This window comes from Myxocyprinus asiaticus, chromosome 44 (assembly GCF_019703515.2).
Source record: "Myxocyprinus asiaticus isolate MX2 ecotype Aquarium Trade chromosome 44, UBuf_Myxa_2, whole genome shotgun sequence".
NCBI classification, from domain to species: Eukaryota; Metazoa; Chordata; class Actinopteri; order Cypriniformes; family Catostomidae; genus Myxocyprinus; species Myxocyprinus asiaticus.
In genome coordinates, this window is record NC_059387.1 from 16127167 (window position 1) to 16148742 (window position 21576).

Here is a 21576-nt window from a genome sequence, read left to right on the forward strand (position 1 = left end):
CAAGGTCAACCTTAGAAAAGCATGGCATTTAAATGTACAGTGGATGAATTTATCTCCAGTCTGTATCAGGAAGCCGGACTGTACCATCTTTGCGACAGAGGAGGGGTGCACTCTTATTTCGGTATACTCGAATTACTTGCCAAAAACAGTTCAGAACCTTTTCTATCCTTGTTAATTAAACACAAGTACGTACGATTTAACATACGACAGTAAACTGTTCTCGGAGTGCACAATATATTGAGAAAAGCCTGTTTGGCATAAAATGGTTTGCTCCTGGTCTCATTAGTTCTCTTTAGTGTTTGCCAAGGTTGGAGGTGTAACTGGGGTCTGTCCCTGGACGAAGGTAATGCATTAAAAATAACTGCATTCTCGTTTGAAGTAGCGATATATTCAGGTTTACAGATGAAAATGCGACCTGTCGTTTGGTTGTTTAATGTCTGGAGAGGCGGTGTGCATCGTTCAGCTGTGAGGGGGTATTTAGTCGTTCAGCCATGATGTCTACACATTCCCAGCTGAGTTCAGACCGGTGGCCTGCATGCTAGAAAGGGATTTCAAGGCTGTATTCCAAAACCTAGTGTGCAACCTACCTAGACATCATTTTTGTGCGTCATAAGCATCGATTAGGTTGTGAAACACAGTTCTAGACTGATTTATACAACTGTTTAGGGGTCAGTAACACATCTCACTATTGCGTTTTGTTAATCAGACTTCTTTCATCTTCAGCAACAAGAAAATGACACCGTTAGTCAATGCATAGACATAGAGGAAAGGCAGAGAGACTGGTTGAGATGTTCATCCAGCCAGCTTGGGAATGACATTGACCTCCCTTTTGTGATTTTGCAAAGTGTGTTTGGTATACAAATAAAACTATCTTCTCAGCCCAAGAGTCCAGGATGTATCTGGTTGATGGCCAAATGTCAATTACACTTAAGGCTACCTCCAGTCTACTCCATCAACTAGATGGTCATACATTGCATTTGATGCTTTTGTAGTTGAAGTTGTGAAGGAATGTTATGTAAGTGTTCTTGCAGTCTGAAAAAACAAAAAAACAAAATGGAAATATCAGGTGTTTTTATATTTGTGTTTTTGGAATAGTCACAAACATTTCTATATCAAGTTGAAAATATTTCATCTGGTCAAAATTTCTTTGTAATCTCTATTGAACAATGTTTAAAAGTCCTTATCCTGTAATGGAAATGGTGTGGGAACACTGTTATGTTCTCCTGTAGTTGAGAAGCTTGCAGATAATTTGATGCCAATTTCTGAACAATGAAACCTGGACAAATGAGGTGAAAAGACAATTGAAAAGTTCTAAATTAAGATGGTGCTTTTAAGAAACACTGTGATCTAATAGTTGATTGATTCAGAACCGGTCCTCCCACGCATGTGTCCCAAACACAGTCATATTTTACTATGATCTTATTCAAGTGGTTGTTGGATTGGAACACAAGCCTTTGACACGAGTAAAAGCTGAGGTTATCTGTGCCACCTTTCTGCAACAAAGTGTAGATTTTTCTTTTCCGTGCACTTCTTCCAGTGCAGTTGTTTTATTTGACTTTGGCTTACACCGGTGGCGATTCTAGGATTTCAATCTTTGGGGGGCTCAGCCCCCAGTGACACTATAAGATGAGCACATTTAATGTATTACACTTTGTTGTGTAGATAGTGTTTTGTTTTTTAAACTGAGCATACATCAATCTAGAAGGCCCGCTATAATAAACACACTTATATATTTATAAAAAATAATAATGGATATTGCTTAAAGAAACATTCAAATGATATATTTTTTGATTCTCTATTTATTAACAAACATTGTAGAACATGATTTCTATAGAGTAAAGTTATATCAAACACCACAATAACCTAATATTACAATAAATGTCACATTTAGCTTGGTCGTTATATAGTAGAGTGAATTAACTTCAAGATTATGCTTCTCTGTATATAGTACAGTATGTCATTAACACGTGACTCAAGTCTTTAGAATTTGTTCAAAAGAGAAAGTCATTCGGAAAAGAGATTTGAATCTCAAGAGACTACCTGTAAAATAAAGGTATTAAATAAAAATAAAAAAGATTGTATTGTACTTATTAGTTCAGTGACCGTTTTTCTACAAGTTTTATTTCCTTTGTGCTTTATCAGTGGTTTAATTACTCAGAATTGTTTATGATCGAAAGTTTAATTATACTTTAGTAAAATCTGTGTGTCTAAGAGACTTCAGCTGAGTGTTTAAGCATCATAAGCATTTCCTCGCAAATGACAACAAATCATATCTTCCATTTGGTGAGCTGCTGTGTATGACTGTCAGGCTATGCAAAAAAGACAACAATATTAGCCTAAAATAATTACAAGTTGGAATTACATCCTGATGACAATATAATGTCATTAGTCACTTTACTCTTAATTCATCAAGCCCCTTCCACTCCTTGTTAAACGAGATTACCGAACTAAATGAACGACATGCCTCCTCTACTTGAGTTGACTAACAGACGCTGATCCTTGCTCATTCAGTGAAGCGGTGTATTCGTTCAGTGGGTTGGACCAATGATGTGCTCCTTCACAGCCCGCACTCCGGTGCTATTGGTTCGCAATATAGTCAGTCTTTACTGATGGGAGAAGCCACCAAAGCAGTCTTGCACTTCATACAAGGGCAGTGCTGTCTGCGGCTGTTTAAAGGATTTAATCAGCACTATTGCTGAGTCACAGATTTTTAGGGGGGCTGAGATGAATTTTAGCAACGGCTATGGCTTACTGACATTACAGCCTGCCAACACTATTAGGGTATGTGTACCCGTTAAGCCCACCAAAGTTTTTTTTATTTTATATTTTCTTAGTTGACATGGGAAAAAAACGTGGATAAAATTAAATATTTATATCTCACTTGAAGTTTTATGTCAATTCCAACAATTTCCAAAATATTAGCTGAACATTCTGGCTTTGTGAAACATCCCTCAAACTAATTAAATTACGTTATTTTAATTAATAGCGTATTTTGTTCCGGATCAAGTAGAGGAAAAAATTATGGAGTCGCCTTGTAATTTGCATTTCTAAAACAAATACCTGTTCAAGTCTAAAAATGCAAATTAGTCTGCAGTTAAAAGAGAGTGCTTACAGACCTTAAGCTGTTGGACTTGGCTAATTGAAAGGAAAAATGGCCCCAACAAGAGAGTTGTCAATTGAAAATGGAAAGGATTATAAAACTCCAAGAAGGAAATCCAACACGGAGTGTGGCAAAAGAAGTTGGTTGTTCCCAGTCAGCTGTGTCTAAAATTTGGTGCAAGTATAAACAAAATGGGAAGGTTATAAAAGGAAAACATACGGGTAGACCAAAGAAGACATAAAAGCATCAGGATAGAAAACTAAATGCAATATGTCTTGAAAATAGAAAATGCACAACAAAACAAATGAAAAACAAATGGGCGGAATAGATTTAGGATCTTCTAGAGACCACATAAGGGCTACTGTAAGAAATCGGCTGAATGAAATTGGATGTACATATAGAAAAGCCAAATGAAAACCAGCACTAACACCTAAACAGAAGAAAACATGGCTACTGTGGGCTAAAGAGAAGCAATCATGGAGTGTGGATGATTGGAAGAAAGTGACATTCAGTGATGAATCACGAATCTGCATTGGCCAAGGCGATGATGCTGGAACTTTTGTCTGGTGCCATTCAAATGAAACATAAAGATGACTGCCTGATGATAACAATAAAATTTCCCCAGTCATTTATGATATGGGGTTGCATGCCGAGTAAAGGACCAGTGGAGATGGCAATCATTACTTCAACAGTCAATGCACAGGTGTACATTGAAATTTTGGACACTTTTCTCATTCCATCGATAGAAAACAGGTTTGGTGATGAAGTCATTTTTTAGGATGATAATGCATCTTGCCACAGAGCAAAGAGTGTTGAAGCTTTTCTTCAGGAAAGGCATATCAACATGACATGGCCAGCAAACAGTCCGGATCTCAATCTGAATGAAAATGTATGGTGGAAATTGAAAAAATTGGCAAGGCTCCATCCTACAAAGCTGATCTTTCTCGAACCGCTGTTCGAGAAAGTTGGAACCAGCTTGATGGAGAATATTGCTTTTCATTAGTGAAGTCCATGCCTCAAAGAATTCAGGCCATCATAAAAGCCAGAGGAGGAGCAACAAAATACTAATTGTGATTTTTATTTTATTATTATTATTTTTTTTTTCCTCTACTTGATCTGGAAAAAATATTCCATTAATTGAAATAATGTAATTTAATTTGAGGGATGTTTCATCCATTTTTTTTGTGTCATATCTGTGATTTGTTTTATTTGCCACGAAGAAAAAAAGCAGGGTGAACATCCTCTAAGTGTGGTGATTCCATAATTTTTGCCAGGGGTTGTACACTTCATCACTGAAACATTTAAGAGATGCATTATTTACATTTTATGTATTTAATTCATTTTTAAGTTTAAATTTAAAAAAGTTCTCAATTAAAATTGGACATGTAAATAAAAAGGAACATCTAAGCAAGGGATAATGTACTGTCAGTCGGTTGTTATCGCAAAATAAACCCAGAAAGGGTGATCAGCACTTGTATCATCCTAAAGGGGTTTAATTTGCGATAATAACAGAGTGACTGTACATTATCCAACTTATTACATGGCTACCAAGTAAATAAATATATAAATGGACATAATTTCAACACAAATTAATATTTTATGTGATTATGTGAGAAGAAATAAAACAGCTGAAATCCATCTACTGTTTGTGTTGGAATTCTGTTGGTGTTTATTTTGTAAATAATGAATGTCTGACTCCACATTATCCAGCTTATTACAAGACTACTTTCCAAATAAACAAATGTCCATGAAACATTTATTAGCTTGCTTGTGGAGATCGCACGGTGATTCGAAAAGCAGGAAAAATGACTCTCAATACCTGGCTGAGCAGTCTGATACTTGAATGTGCGGTTGTTACTCAGAGATATCAGACCACTAGATGGCGCCATTGGCCAATCAGAATTGGGTATTCCAGAGCGCCATGTAATAAAGCAATAAGCCACAAGAGGCCATGTGCTACAGTGATTTTACCACGGGTAAGAGCCGTTCTTAGGCCCTGCTCCAAATTGGACACTTTTTTTTTTTTTCACCCAATTTGGATGCCCAATTCCCAGTGCGCTTTTTAAGTCCTCATGATCGCGTAGTGATTCGCCTCAATCCGGGTGGCAGATGATGAATCCCAGTTGCCTCTGCCTCTGAGACCATCAACCCGCACATCTTGTCATGTGGCTTGTTGAGCGTGTTGCCACGAAGACATAGCGCGTGTGGAGGCGCCATCCACCGTGGCATCTGCGCTCAACTCACCACGCGCCCCACCGGCAACTAACCATATTATAGCGACCACGAAGCGGTTACCCCATGTGACTACCCTCCCTAGCAACTGGGCCAATTTGTTCACTTAGGAGACCTGGCTGGAGTCACTTAGCATGCACTGGGATTCGAACTAGTGAACTCCAGGGGTGGTAGCCAGCGTCTTTTACCACTGAGCTACCCAGGCCCCCCCAAATTGCACACTTGATGTGGACTTGTGGACTTTTGGACTACAAGATATGAAGGCCAAAGTATACTTTGGTTGTCCACTTTGCTGATCGGAATGCGCACAGGATGCGTGACGCAAATTTCCTCATCAGCACAGTCTGCGCAGACTGAAATCAAACAGGATAAGCCAGAGGGTAGAAGCAACAATACGCATAGACAAGGACTGTCTGTGTGGTGAGTAAATCTGGGCCGTACACAGACAGTCCTCGTCTATGCGTATTGTTGCTTCTACACTCTGGCTTATCCTGTTTGATTTCATTTCATGGCCTTGACCATGTTTTCCTTATAATGCACTGGTTAAGGACATTTTGCTTGGCTAAATAACTAATGTAGTCTAATAAATAATATAGCTTACTCAATACTGCAGCCTATAGAAATGTTAATGAAGATGAAGTCCTCAGTGGCTTTCAAGTTTAGATTTTTTAACGTTATATGATGTTATTTTTAACAGTGACAGAGCATGGCTCAAATGAAAGTGCAGACTTCATCCCCCTTGTCTGGGTCTGGCCTGTCCACTGTGGCACCCCCTGTGGCCATGCCCAGCCCAGGAGCTCTGGGTCTGCAGCCCACCTTCAATGGCACAGTGCCAGCAACAACACCCACCTGTCCCAGCCCTGCCTCTGGCTTTGTGGACTCCACTGTACCAGCCAACCCATCAGGTATGTGGCCTGCATACCGATCACATCCATTGTACCAGTGTAGTTCCATATAGGAACAATGTTAGTAAAACAAAACATTTTATGAGTAATATTTTTTGTAAGTTACAGTAGGCGTCCTATGCCTGCAAAAAGTATTTAGACACTTAAGCCATGCATAGAAATGTATGAATTTCTTTGCAATAAACAACAGTGCCAAACCAAATGGCATTTGCACACTAAGTATGCTAGACTTTTTCTCAAAACGAACTTAATTTTGCTAGTTTTTTTATTTTTTTATCTTTAAAATAATTTCCACTTGGTTTGATATTTTGTTGTTTACTAAAGCAATGACATTCATACTGTAAGTGTTGCTTAAATGCCCAAATACTTTTGTTTGGACCACTGAACACATACTGTTTGCTTTCGGTTTATAAAGCAGATTGTTTATTTTGAGAAACAACAATTTTTTAGAAATAAAGTCTTGGATCATTCAAGATAAGATGGTATATTTCGCACTATGATGACTCGGCAAATATAAACAAAATAAATCAGATGACCCAGTGTAATGTTATCATCTGGTTAGTCATAATATTTATCTGTCATAAAACAGTTGGGAATTATACCATGGAATGTCATATAGACATTGTTTCCAGTAGATTTGTAATATGTTTAAATGGTGAAATGAGCAAATATATTCATCCATTGGTTCATTTATTCATTTGTTTTAGCTGAACTCGACTGAATCGTGTCTTTTTCTGATAGGCCCTCCTGAAGAAAACATGGCAAACCCTAAAGAGAAAACGCCCATGTGTCTGGTGAATGAGTTAGCCCGTTTCAACAGGATTCAACCTCAATACAAACTGCTGAATGAGAAAGGACCTGCCCACGCTAAGGTATGGGAACATTCGCTGTAATTTTACATGGGGTTATGTTATGTAGAGACCCCATGAAATTGCTTGACAAGCACAATTTCGTATTGAAACAGGAAGTTTGGTCAGAACATATCAAAGGGCTTGTCCCATTTTATTTATTTATTTTTTTTTAAATAGTCAACAGGCGTTAGATACATTACAGCTGTGAACCACAGTTTGCTAGTTGGCGGCAAGTATTTTTCATCAGTATTTCATCAGTAGTTTTGCTCTGTTTTCCCAGCAGAGAAAGTCCATTTTAAATGCGTATGTTAAACTGCTAAAGATTAATTTTGTTTGCTTCTAGTAGTACACTAGCATATAGATGATTTCAAAGCTAATAGCCACAAAACTCTCATTTTGATTAGATTTACTGATTAAAAGTGCATTGCAATAACCCAATGGTAAGATATTGCAAATATAACCTCTCCTCATTGTTAAAACCTTCTAGGACTGTCAGGGAAGTGGTACATGAATCATGTCAATCAAGATAGTTGCTTCATTGGTCCTTTCAAATCCTTTCAGAAAATAATATGTCTTGCTGCCAACAGTCCATATCTTAAAAAACAAACAAACAAAAAAAACTCAATAATTCTAAATAACAGTGTAGGCAACCGCAGTACATGACCACCAAACCCAAACCTTTGTCACAGTGATGTTCAAAAAGTGCCTTAGATATCACAGTCAATTCTCCCCTGCTGTCCGTGTGCAGATCTTTACCGTGCAGCTGTGCTTGGGGAACCAGGTATGGGAGGCAGAAGGCAGCAGCATCAAAAAGGCCCAGCACTCCACAGCAACCAAGGCCCTGACAGAGAGCAGTCTACCCCGGCCTCCTCCCCGATCTCCTAAAGCCGACATCTCTAACAGCAACCCAGGTACCAAAATCTCCATTACACACTAGAACCAACTCAAAGCTTTACAAAATAGAGCTACAAATATTGCAATGAGTTCTGTTGCAGTATACAAATACATCTATCTTTATACAGTAAATATTGAGGAAAAATGCAGTTAGATGCCAGGGTGAATTGTGTTTGGATCAGTTTCTGTTGAGCCACTTACAAAGATAAACCAACATTATTTATAAGTCTGTAACGGCTGCTCTGCTTAGTACAAATATTGTAGTTAATTCTGTCAGTTTGTTTACCTTGTTGGCTAGGTTGAAACAATGTCTTGCAATCATAAAAGCATTAGTGAATGAGATGTTCTTGGGCTAAAGGGGGTTGTTTTGCAGGCAGCATCACTCCTACAGTGGAGTTGAATGGCCTGGCCATGAAGCGAGGGGAGCCAGCTGTCTATAAACCCCTGGACCCCAAACCAGCCCCTAACTACAAAGCCAATTATAACTTTAGAGGAATGTTCAACCAGAGGTAAGTCCTGTGAACTGCAGAGGTGTAATATTTTAGGAACTGAATGCCTCTGAAGCATGTCACTATTTGTTTATTTTAACCTCCTGGTAATAACAATTGTTGTGAATGGTCTTTACTGACATCTATAGCGTCTCATATAGCGTTCAACATACTGTGGGATACACAGAGGATACTTAAGAGAAGTCCTATTAGTCATAGCCACTGAGCAGTTGACAGGCTTCATTATATAGGTCAACAGATAATATGTGCACTTCATAACTTGTTGTGTATTCCAATATACATTTCTGAAAATAATATTTTCACTATGCAATATTAATTTTATGGTGTAATGTTTCAATTGTAATATGATTAATATTTACATTTATTAATAATTAGAATCTGAATTTTGTCTTTTTTCCACCAAGTAGTTTTTAGGCTTTGATAAATGTTTGTTGCCAAGTAATGTAGCTACATAAGTACACTGCAATAAATAAATAAATAAAACTTGATTCAAAGGGAAATATTATTATTTTTTTGCTTACCCCACTGGCATTTTTTTTTTCTTAGTTTAAGAATAAATTCCACTAAATTTAATTAGATTTCTCTGAAAACAATTTTTAATATCAGCTTACTAATATCAACTTCAAATCAATTATCGTTTATTTTCCCATAGTTTTTAATTGGATTATGCCATTCACAGTGCTTCATGGGATTGTAGTTTTTACCCTCATTAAAGACCTTTATACACAGTCTTGTACCTTTTGTCTTTTATTAGTTATTTCTACCATATGAATCCAAAGGGATGATTTTAAAATGTCTCATAGTAAAAATCTCCCCTACTTTTGGAGATTTTTAGTGATTTTAGTTTAAAGCATTAACTCTTAAATGGATAGAAGGCTTTTGGGAATCTAAAGCAAATTTCTGCTCAGTACCAGTATGTGGCAGTATTGCCCCATTTTTATTACTCTGCCCTTGCAAAAGAGGTTTTTTGCCATTTTGTTGCAAGTATTGATGAATTCACAATCAACTTAAAAGCTGTTGAAGCAATTAAGTACACAATTTTAGTCATGATTTATAGTGATTAAGACCAGTCTGTCAAGATATTTTAATATTTAATTAAATAATGAAGTAATTAGAAAAATGCAAGATAATTGCATTTATTTTGTATTTTTGTCTCAATTCTGTATAGTATTCATTCGCATATATCTGCAACCTAGGAGATAATTTGGCTTTGCAACCTAGCAATAGGCATCTCATTTTTCTGCAAAAAAACAAAAAAAAAAAAAAACCACGATGACTGATTTTTTATTCCAAATTGACCTGCAAGGATGACGAACTAACACTCTGATACGGTAGTACTACTCCGATAAAAGGCAAAGAGAAGCATTGCTGACATTAATTAGAACTGCATTAAAGGGAGCACAGTATACATTAATCCTGTTGTTATTTGAGGCTAGTATTTAGGCATTTGCTTTTGATTGATGCTCAATGGACACTGTGACAACAAAGACAAAGTGAGAAACTGGAGTCTTGTAATGCTACAATCTCAACCTGATATCAGATGTGTCAAAGGGCCTGTGTGTAGGTATTTAATGGACAAAATGTATATATTTTTTTTTTTCTCCTCTGGCCATCTAAAATTTCCATTATGTAGTCTTTGAAATAGTAAGAAAACAAGGAGCCAAAGTAAATCGGATCCTCTGTGCGATTACATCATTTTGTTACAGAGTTTGGCCAAAGACCACCAATGTGGGACTGCTCTGGATATTGAGGGGTGTTGTACATGTATTTTACCCTCGAGTCTTCTGCCCTCACCAGAGTCAACACAGATCTTCTTGTAGGTGTCACTTGTCTTGCATAATTAAACAAGGATTCACTTAATCACAGCTTTTGTTATGAGTTTGAGTATTGATGTTGTGGCTGTATCAGTTTATTCTAGTGTTGAATAATGGTTTGGCTACAATGAATTGTGGGATTATGGGATTGAAAGCCTTGTCAAATAAATCTAAACATGTATGCTTTAATCAAAAAGGGTATTGATTAGCACAAATGTATTTTATGCAGTGATATTTATAGGGGTCATGCCATTACCTTACATGTCATGCCTGCCCAGTCACAGTGATGTAATAAAGAGAAAGCAGAAAAGATACTATAATTCCTAAACAACAGAAGATCTAACAAGTTTAAAATGTGGGTAAATCCATCAAAAACCGTGCTGTTTCTGACTTTGTGTAGCACCTGCCACTCTGCATATCCTTTTGCAGGATCCCAACATTCGAAAAGAGTGGTTGAAGTTTGTTTTTCAAGTGGCCCCTAGTCATTTTAGTTGGATTTTAACAGTTTGAGCAGCAGTTTAAATCAGGATGGGGCAGCTAAAATCCATATTGGACTAGACAGCTTGCATTTAAAAATGCAGCAAAGACAGGTATTTCATTTCCTATGCTAAAAAAATGTTTTTATAGAAAACTTAGGGGCTGTTCAGACAGAATGTGTTATTGTGTTAAAAAGGTAGACATAACGCAACTAATGGAACAGAATGCAGGTGTCTTGGGATGTGTTTTTGGTGTTATTTTAACTTGACATCATTTTAAAAACTCTGTTTGTCAGACATAAAAGTTGGAAAACGTCATTGGTTCTTGTGTGTCTCGCAACTGATCATAACATGCCACATTTTAATATGCAACATCCAATTGCACAAATAAAATAGTTGAACTACAGCAGAGGGGAAGGTTTTCAGTGAATAACAACTTGCATTTTGTCTTTTCCTTACAAAATGCTATTTTATGGCTTCAGTAGACTTGAAATGTCTATATGTACTACTACTGTATTAGTTCTTCTATGGTTCTTTTTTTTTATTTTTATTTTTATTTGTGGAGCTTGATAGCCCCTTCTCATCAATCCCTTTCATTGTATAAAAATGAGCAGCGTAAACCTGGTGAACTATCACTTTAACTAGTGGCCAGGAGTATGTCTTATGAAGGGCTACCAAACAGTGTTTTGGATTATCCATTAAGCATTCCAGCGATATGATGTCTGCGTCCAGACATATACAGTATCCAGGGGCCAATGGGCTGCCAGAATCTACAGTTCATAAATGATGCTTGTAAAAGCTCTGTTATTAAGGGTGCCGCACATCCACTTATTACCAGCTGCCAGAATAATCACTTATTTACCCAATATCAGTATCAATTGCATTAAATCATATAACATAGAAGTTACTCTGGCTCTGCTTCAGTTTGAGGGGTTCAGGCAGAAAATTGCCTTTAAAGGAATAGTTCACCCAAAAATGAAAATTTGCTGATAATTTACTCGTCCTCAGGCCATCCAAGATGTATATGGCCTTCTGTTTTCATCAGAACAGGATTTAAGATTTTTAGGAAAGTATCCCAGGTTTTTAGCTTCATCCAGTGCAAGTGAATGGACACCAATTTGTGACAGTCCAAAAAGCATATTTAGTCAGCATCAAAGTAATCCACACAACTCCAGTCGATTAAGCAATGTCTTCTGAAGGTAATCGATACATTTGTGTGAAAAACGAATCACTAATTAAAACTTTAAAAAATCGCTTCCTGTAAACACCGAATGCCTCACGTCGCTGTCGTGTGATGTCATCATGTTGGCGCGTTCACGCGAGAATTCAGAAGTTCCGTTTACCACAGAGGAACGTACTTCACACGAGAGAGAGGTCAATTCAAACAGCTACAGAGAGCTGGCGGAAGCGCCGATTTAAAGTTAAAAATGTTTTAATTAGCGATTTGTTTTTCACACAAATGTATCGATTAACTTCATGAAGACATTGCTTAATCGACTGGAGTTGTGTGGATTACTTTGCTGACTAAATATGCTTTTTGGACTGTCAAAAATTGGTGTCCATTCACTTGAATTGGATGAAGCTAAAAACCTGGATACTTCCCTAAAAATCTTAAATCCTGTTCTTATGAAGATAGAAGGTCATATACATCTTGGATGGCCTGAGGGTGAGTAAATTCTCAGCAGACTTTAATGTTTGGGTGAACTATTCCTTTAACTCAAAGTAAGAGTTTTATGTGAAGCCCTCAGGTTACCGTTGAACGGGTCATGAATCTGGAACTTACGGAAAAGCACTATTTGTTTTAATATAGTGTGCTCTTAATAACCTTATGGATAGCTAGATTTTTTACATTTTACTGATGAAAATGTGTGAAGTGCTTGCCTGTGAAAGTCATAGACACCATGGTATTTGTGGGGTGTTGCTGTGTGGTTGCTACGGTGTTATAAATGTTTTTTTAGCATGTTACTTTTCAAATTGTAGGTGGTTTCTTACTGGCCCAAGTCAAAAGAGTTAACCCCCAAATCTCTAATGCTGTATTCTGGTCACTAAATATGTATCAGGTCAGTGTCACTAAGATTTTTTTGTTTTTTTTAAGTTTCATCATTTGCTAGCAAGAAGTTTTACATTTGATTGCTTAAAGTAATCACACACTTTTATGCTGTTTGCAGGAATTTGAAGTATCATTCATGTCCTTGGCACAAACAGTGTGGACATGATCATGGAAAAATGTAAAATTGTGTTTTCCAGACCTGTAAATGTCATAGGAATGAATAAAATCTTAAAGGTCAGGAAAAAGTCATAGGGGAATATATTTTAATATATTTTCACCTTTCTGCTGTATATTTCATGAGATGTATATTATTCTTGGGTTGAGAAAAACGTAATCACAATTCATTATGATGTCCGATATTTATTTATTTATTTATTTATTTATTTATTTATTTTAGTGAATCGTTCTTTTGAGTCAGTCCTTTTTAATGAATTTGTTGAGTTCACAACTGAGTTTAAATAAGTTAAATCAGTCTGAATATTTTTTATTTTCTGTGACTAGTAATCACAAATGACTGGAATGATAAAAAAAAAAGTCAACAGAAATTTTACATTGGTCAACCCTGTTGATATTTCAATAAGTGTAAACAATAGTATTAGTTTACGCAGCACTAATAACCTCTCTGAATCCTTAAATGATTTGAAACACACTTAGCTCATATAAGTTTGAATAGTAGCTTCTCATTTTCTTAGCGTGTTTGTAGTCAATTAAGAACTTCCTCCGCAACCCAGCTGCAGAGCTGCTTCACGTAATGGATCCGCAAGTTCAAATGAGGTCTTTTTTGTGTAAGCTGGAGCAGTGTCAGGCTAGTTCTGGAGGTCTCGTGGTCAGCCCAGCTGTTGTGTTCCAGCCTCATACTTGTGGTTTGTTTGTGTGAATCACTCCAAAGCTCACATTCATATCAAAAGGCTGGACCAACAGCACCTTTTTCATAGATTCAATGGTTCCTTTCCAGCCTTATCTCGTTCCGTTCTGAGGGGCGTCAGAGCGAAACACTTCCTGTGAAAAACCGGTGAGGGGTGTTTGTTGGAAATGTGTAGTTTGGAGTGCTCCTCAGCGATTCAGTGGCACGCCTCTCTGTTGCTCTAACCCTGTGCCTCCCTATGCATGGAGGAGGAAAATGTTATTTTCGATGGTGGCATTGTTTTGTTTGGGCGAGTCATTAATGCTTTTGTGTCTTGCAGTCAGAGGACAGCTGCTTGCCTTTGAGTCATAAAGCTAGCTTGTTTCTCTACTGTGCTGGGCTCCAGGTGCTTGCAGCTTACTGTGCCACACAGGTGTGGCTCACACAGTGTCTCTTTCAATGTCTGGCCTTCTTTATATTTTGATCTCTCATGGCTGCTGTCCAAAATGTACAGTTAAGCAAATTTAAGAGTACTTTTTAATAACTTTTTTTATTTAATAAACATTATACAGGGTTCCCACGGTCATGGAAAACCTGGAAATATCACAGAATTGGGATTGTGTATTGAATACAAATATTTGTAGTTATGCTCAGCTTTTAAAATGTTTTAGTGTTAGAAATAGCTTTTTGTTAGTGCGGTCCTATTAATAGGGATGCTATAACCGATAGTGCCGATAATGTTGTTTACTGGCCTATACAGATGTTTTACAGATACATTGGAAGTGAATGGGTGCTTATATTTTGAAGCTCCAAAATCCACATAAAGGCAGCATAAAAGGAATCCATATGACTCCAGTGGTTTAATCCATGTGTTCAGACATATGATAGGTGTGGATGAGAAACAGATCAATATTTAAGTAATTTTTTTTTATCATAAATTCTCCTCCCTGCTCAGTAGGGGGCAATATGCACAAAGAATGTGAATCACCAAAAACAGAAGGAGAAAATGAAGGAAAAAGGGCTTAAATATTGATCTGTTTCTCACTCACTCCCATCATATCGCTTCAGAATATATGGATTTATATGTACTTTTAAGTTGCCCGTATGTGGATTTTGGAGCTTTAAAATGTTGGCACCCATTCACTTGCATTGTATGGACGTACAGAGCTGAGATATTCTTCTAAAAAAAAAATTGTGCTCCACACAAAGTCATACACATCTGGGATGGTATGAGGGTTAGTAAATGATGAAAGACATTTTTATTTTTGGGTGAACTAACCCTTTAAGGTTTTAGCCTGGTGGCTGAAAAATAAAAAATCCTATTGACTTGTATTGAAGGAGGGTCTCGAGCGATATTTAGGAACCATAATATCATAGAAACTTGCAGGTGAGCTCTTTTGGCTTGAGCCAGTAAGCAATCACCTAGCAACATCCTAGCAACAACACCCTAGCAATGACATATCAATGCGCTCACTCAGAACACCTTTACAATGCTTATTTTAATGGCATTAAAATAGCTGATGAAGCATTCTCCAGTCAATTGTATTTGAAGTCAGTGTTGTTGTGGACACTGTGATCAAAGCAGCTGCTAACATTCCTAATTAAAACAAGCAACTATTACAGTATAAACTATTACCTTTAATGAGGACAAATTCAGCTATGCTGGGCATCCGTCCAGCCTAAAACTGTAGAGCCAAATTTGTTTCATTAGCAGTAAAAAGGATGATCCTTTCATGCTCCTAGTTCTAACTGTTATATCAGACATGGACCCTGCCTCTCTTTGAAAATGAGAGAGACCCAGTTAAATTCCAAGATGTGTAAATAGAGTCTTATTAAGCCAGTGTGTCATTTTGAATAAGTCATTAAGAATCGTAATTCGTAAAAGGGTCGGAATTTGACTCGGCTCTGCATTTTTGAAGTGATAAAACAGGGGAAACCCACTGATAAAAAAAAGCAGAGAGCTTTGTAATCTCTTATTTGCAAGTGAAACCAAAACACACATTCCTGAGGAATTTTAGGTTTAGCTGACCTTTAATTAAAGTTACAAAACGCTAATGTTCTGCACTGTTGTCTGAAGGCAGATCAGGCTTTTGGCTTTAAAGGGGCATTTTAAAAGGGTATCTGGATTATGTGCTGTTCTGGCTGGCTGTACCCAGTATTGTTTGGGACCATCAACCTCTGCTATAGCCCATTTATTGCCGAACCGTGGATATGTAGCTGTGCAACTAATTTTGTACAAATTTCAACTCAAATATGGATTATAGTCAATACCACCTGCCGATTTATTATACTTGCATCAAAAAAGCTTTTAAATGTGGCATGGTAACAAAATAAGTAATGCATAATGCTTTGACACAAGCCAACTTTTTTTTATTATGTTTCCTGTAATAGAGCGTTTTATACTGTAGGTATTTTCCACGAATAGAGAACAAAATAGGACCTAAAATCACTCTAGTTGGGGACCAAATGTTGGTTTGAACTTATCGAAAAATGTATACAGTTTTTTTCCATTTAATTAGAGAAAAAAAAATATTTTGTCTTTTTTTTTTCTTAAAATAAGTTCCAAAATTATTTGTCTATGATTTTAATAGTTGGAGAAGGTCGAAATGTGATGGGCCGAAATCACAATTTGAAAGGGGTGATTCTTCAAGGGGGTAATTTTCACAGCAAAAACATGGGATTTGTGCCTCAAAAGTGCACTCTATTTGTAGAAAGTGCCAGTAATTCTGGTAAAGGAAAGCCCAATGGGGCCTGTGCTGTTATGTCATTGGAAAGTGTTTTCTGAAGACGTCACAAATCTTCCTTTCTTCATGAGGGGTTTGGTTTGATCCACGCCTTTTGCCGTTCCATATCCCCTCCTGTGTTGGGTCTCATGCATGAGGTCTTCACCCCCTGACAAAAATCCTTTTGTGCTCATGTAGGGCATTACATGGGATCATTTTGTCACTATTATATATGATAATGCTTTTCTCACATTTGTGGAAAAGTTTTGGTAATGTGATCAGAATCGACACATGGGGGAAGGAGCATGAACAAAAAAAGAGAAAGAAAGAATAATCCATGTTTTCTCTTATTTCCCGGTGGGAAATCGCCCTGTCTTCTGCAAAAGGTGCCAGGTCTAAACTGTAGGCCAGGCAGCCACAGGGACATATGAGTGTAAGAGATGAACATATTCCAGGGACTGATCAATAAAGTGCCATTGCTCTGTCAGCCATTTTACTGTGTTTTTATTGTGCAAAAATAGCAAAAGAGAGTCATTAATTTGCTGAAGGCATGAGATACACAAAGATAGTTTTATGGCTACCTAGACCTTCACTGTGTGAGAACTAGTTCATATTCCCTAACCCCAAATATGACATTTTAGCACATTCTCATCTCACATTGTTTATGCAGTGCTAATGAATGATACCTAAAATTGTGCTGCTTTTTGAGGAAGTGTGCTATTACTTTTCTCAGTGACCAGACTTACTATTTTTGCAGTTTGACCTTAAAATGGGCAACGAAAAAAACAGTTTTTTTCAGACTTTAATTAAAAGATGACTAGTATATCATAGAGACTTTAAGTGGACTCTTTTTACTTATAATGGGCATTTTCGAGTAAGTTGTATTCGAGTACTCAAAAGTTTGGAATAATGTACAGATTTTGCTCTTATGGAAAGAAATTGGTACTTTTATTCACCAAAGTGGCATTCACACAAAGTATAGTCAGGACATTAATAACATGAAAAATTACTATTACAATTTGAAAAGAAATTTCAGATCTTCTTAAACTACTTCAAAGTGTTCTCATCAAAAAATCCTCCACATGCAGCAATGACAGCTTTGCAGATCCTTGGCATTCTAGCTGTCAGTTTGTCCAGATACTTCAGGTGACATTTCACCCCACACTTCCTGTAGCACTTGCCATAGATGTGGCTGTCTTGTCGGGCACTTCTCACGCACCTTACAGTCTAGCTGATCCCACAAAAGCTCAATGGGGTTAAGATCCATAACACTCTTTTCCAATTATCTGTTGTCCAATGTCTGTGTTTCTTTGCCCACTCTAACCTTTTTCTTTTTGTTTTTCTGTTTCAAAAGTGGCTTTTTCTTTGTAATTCTTCCCAGAAGTCCTGCAACCCTGAGTTATCTCTTTGCTGTTGTACATGAAACTGGTGTTGAGCAGGTAGAATTCAATGAAGCTGTCAGCTGAGGACATTTCTCAAACTAGAGACTCTGATGTACTTATCCTCTTGTTTAGTTGCACATCTGGCCTTCCACATCTCTTTCTGTCCTTGTTAGAGCCAGTTGTCCTTTGTCTTTGAAGACTGTAGTGTACACCTTTGTATGAAATCTTCAGTTTTTTGGCAATTTCAAGCATTGTATAGCCTTCATTCCTGAAAACAATGATTGACTGATGAGTTTCTAGAGAAAGCTGTTTCTTTTTTGCCATTTTTTCTAATCTAATATTGACCTTAAGACATGCCAGTCTATTGCATAATGTGGCAACTCAAAAACAAACACAAAGACAATGTTACGCTTCATTTTACAAACCAAATAACTTTCAACTGTGTTTGATATAATGGCAAGTGATTTTCTAGTACCAAATGAGCAATTTAGCATGATTACTCAAGGATAAGGTTTTGGAGTGATGGCTGCTGGAAATGGGGCCTGTCTAGATTTGATCAAAAATGACTTTTTTTCAAATAGTGATGGTGCTGTTTTTTACATCAGTAATGTTCTGACTATACTTTGTGATCAACTGAATGCCACTTTGGTGAATTAAATGACCAATTTCCTTCCGAAACAGCAAAATCTGTACATTATTCCAAACTTTTGGCTGCCTGTGTATATATTACGTTAAAAATAACAAGAATGACGCGTATGAGAAATTTATATTTCGTTTTATTCACAAATGTTACCAAGAATGGTTTCAAAATAAGATAACTTCAACAAACTATACATTTGGGAAAAATTTTAATTAGCAATATGCAATAATAATAAAAAATATATAGTAAAATATTTGCACGCACTCTGAGCTAACATAGAAACCAATATTGAAGACATTACACTAATGCACATACATAAACTCTGAGTCTACATAAAGGCTAATACATTTGTATCATGTCACATTATTATTTGCAAAAGTTGGCTTTTTATAAAATACACTCTCGCTCACTCTGCTGGTGTTCAGAGATTTAATGCATGTACACACCTCTCGTCTGATAAGCTTTATAGTTTCTCGTTCTGCTTCGCATTTTCTTTCCACCATAAAAGCAGATCTTTGTCCGTTGGTTTACATGACTCCAACAAGGACTGAATACCAATAGAGTAGAATTCAGTAAGAATAAAAATATTACAAGCATTGCCACACTTGACTTTGCTTGAAAGCACAGACGCCATGAAATCTTCTCTCATCCAACACCTTGATGGCACACATCAACAGCGCCCCCCAGTGGATTCAGTTGTAACTGCATGATTTTGGTGCGATTCAGAGGAAAGTAATTGTGTAATGCTGCAGGCAAATGCACCAAAAAATGTATTTGCAATATTCGAGTAGTGTTTTTAATAGTCGACTAGCTGGTGAACACTCTCTGAACACCTTAGCAGCCTCATAGCAAGTTTGGCAACACTTTAAAAAAACAATCAACACCATAGCAACTGCATAGCAATGTGTTTCAATCTACTTGTAACACCTCAGCCACCGCATAGCAAGTTTAGCAACTTGCTAAAATCAACTCGGAACACCTTATCAAACGCATAGCAAGTTAAGCAACGTGTTTAAAACCACTCCAAACACATTAGCAACCTCTTAGCCAAGCATTGTGGCTGCGACTTTTGCACAGGCAAGGACCACTCCCATTTTCTTCAAAAAAAACAAATGGTATATATGCACGCACACACACAAACACAAAAGCGACATCTGTCGTACTGTACCCAACAGCGTACATTAGTGGTAGAAAAAAAAGTTTTATATAGTGATACCCCCTAAATATGTTCAAGCTTAATGGTTTTTAGGGCAGTTTCAGCTATTGCATACACCTCCATTAGGCAGAAGGCCATAGTTAACTGTCCCAATAGATTTATTCAGGCATTTGACAGGGCTTATCTGTGGTTTAGTCAGCTTTCTGTCTTATCGTGCACCTGGAGAAGCCATATCACCTGTTAGCATATTTATATTCTCTACAATCCTCACAGGATTTTAAACCCTTTAAAAGCTTTCCTTGAAACTTAGAAATGTCAAATTCCCTCATGATGGTATTTACATAAGTGATGGTTGTGTGAAAATGTGAAAGTGAACAAATCTGTGATCGGGGCATCCTGTAAGCAATTCAAATTGCTAGAGATACAGTGCTTTGAAAAGCACTGATTTCTTCTATTTTTGTGTATTTTTCATACTAAATTGTTTTAGATCTTCAAACGAGATATACCCTAAAACAAAGGCAACCTGAGTAAACACAAAATACAGTTTTCAAATATATATATAATATTTTTTTTTTTATTGAAGCAAAAAAAGTTATCAAACACCTGTATCACCCATGTGAAAAACGAAATGCCCCCTTAAACTTAATAGCTGGTTGTGCCACCTTTAGCAGCAACAACTGCAACCAAATGCTTCCGATAACTGGAGATCAGTCTTTCACAATGCTGTGGTGGAATTTTTGCCCACTCTCCTTTGCGGAACTGCTTTAGTTCAACCACATTGGAGGGTTTTCGAGCATGAACTACCCGTTTAAGGTCCTGCCACAGCATCTCAATTGGGTTCAAGTCTGACTAGGCCACTCTGAAACTTTAATATAACTTCTTTTGAGCCATTCAGAGGTGGACTTACACCTATGCTTTGGATGATTGTCTTGCTGCATTATCCAGTTGCACTTGAGCTTCAACTCATGGACTGATGACCGGACATTCTCCTTTAGGATTTTCTGGTAGAGAGCAGAATTCATGTTTCCCTCAATTATTGCAAGTCACCCTGGCCCTGAAGCAGCAAAGCATCCCCACACCATCACTACCACAACCATGCTTGACTGTAGGTATGATGTTCTTTTTGTGGAATTCTGTGTTTGATTTACGCCTGATGTAATGTGATCTCTGTCTTCCAAACAGTTCCATTTCGACTCATCAGTCCACAGAACATTCTCCCAAAAGGTTTGAGGATCATCAAGGTGTGTTTTGGCAAAATTCAGATGAGGCTTAATGTTCTTCTGGGTTAGCAGTGGTTTTCGCCTCGCCACACTTCCATGGATGCCATTTTTGGGCAGTGTCTTTCTGATAGTGGAATCATGAATAGTGACCATTATTGATGCGAGAGAGGCCTGCAGTTCCTTGGATGTTGTCCTTGGCTTTTTTGTGATTTCCTGGATGAGTTGTCGCTGTGCTCTTGGAGGAATTTTGGAAGGTGGCCACTTCTGGGAAGGTTCACTACTGTGCCAAGTTTTCTCCATTTGGATATAATGGCTCTCACTGTGGTTCTTTGGAGTCCCAGAGCCTTTGAAATAGCTTTGTAACCCTTCCCAGACTGATGTATTTCAGTCACCTTTTTCCTCATCATTTCTGGAATTTCTTTTGACCTTGGCATAGTGTGCTACTGGGTGAGACCTTTTAACCAACTTCATGCTGCAAAAATTGTTCATGCTCTGACATTAGCAACACATTAATGATCAATCAAGGAAGAGAGAGAGAGTCTGGCATGTCACCTGGCTGTGAAAAGGCCTGTCCAGGTGACTGATCAGTAGGTGAGACTCAGTCTATCCATTTCTACTGTGTTTACCACCTTAAAGTCCTTTAAGGCAAGCCAGTTCACTTGGTGGCCATCTTGGTAGTGTCTCAGGGAAGCAGTTTTCTATGAAGGTAAAAGGCATACAAGTACTGCTCCTATCTACTTTAATGAGGAAAGTCTGAAATCTCCAAAACTGATAATAACT

At 37.4% G+C, this 21576-nt stretch overlaps 1 protein-coding gene across 1 annotated transcript in view; it reads left to right on the top strand.

Annotated features, from left to right (window-relative positions):
• Positions 1-284: 284 nt before the first annotated feature.
• The window catches only part of LOC127434299 (double-stranded RNA-binding protein Staufen homolog 2-like), a 152021-nt gene continuing 130729 nt past the window's right edge, over positions 285-21576 (top strand). The window contains 5 exon segments of the mRNA XM_051686938.1: positions 285-343; positions 6030-6237; positions 6979-7109; positions 7837-7999; positions 8356-8491. Of these exon segments, the coding sequence (XP_051542898.1) occupies positions 6039-6237; positions 6979-7109; positions 7837-7999; positions 8356-8491 (629 nt within the window). The 5' untranslated portion in view covers positions 285-343; positions 6030-6038.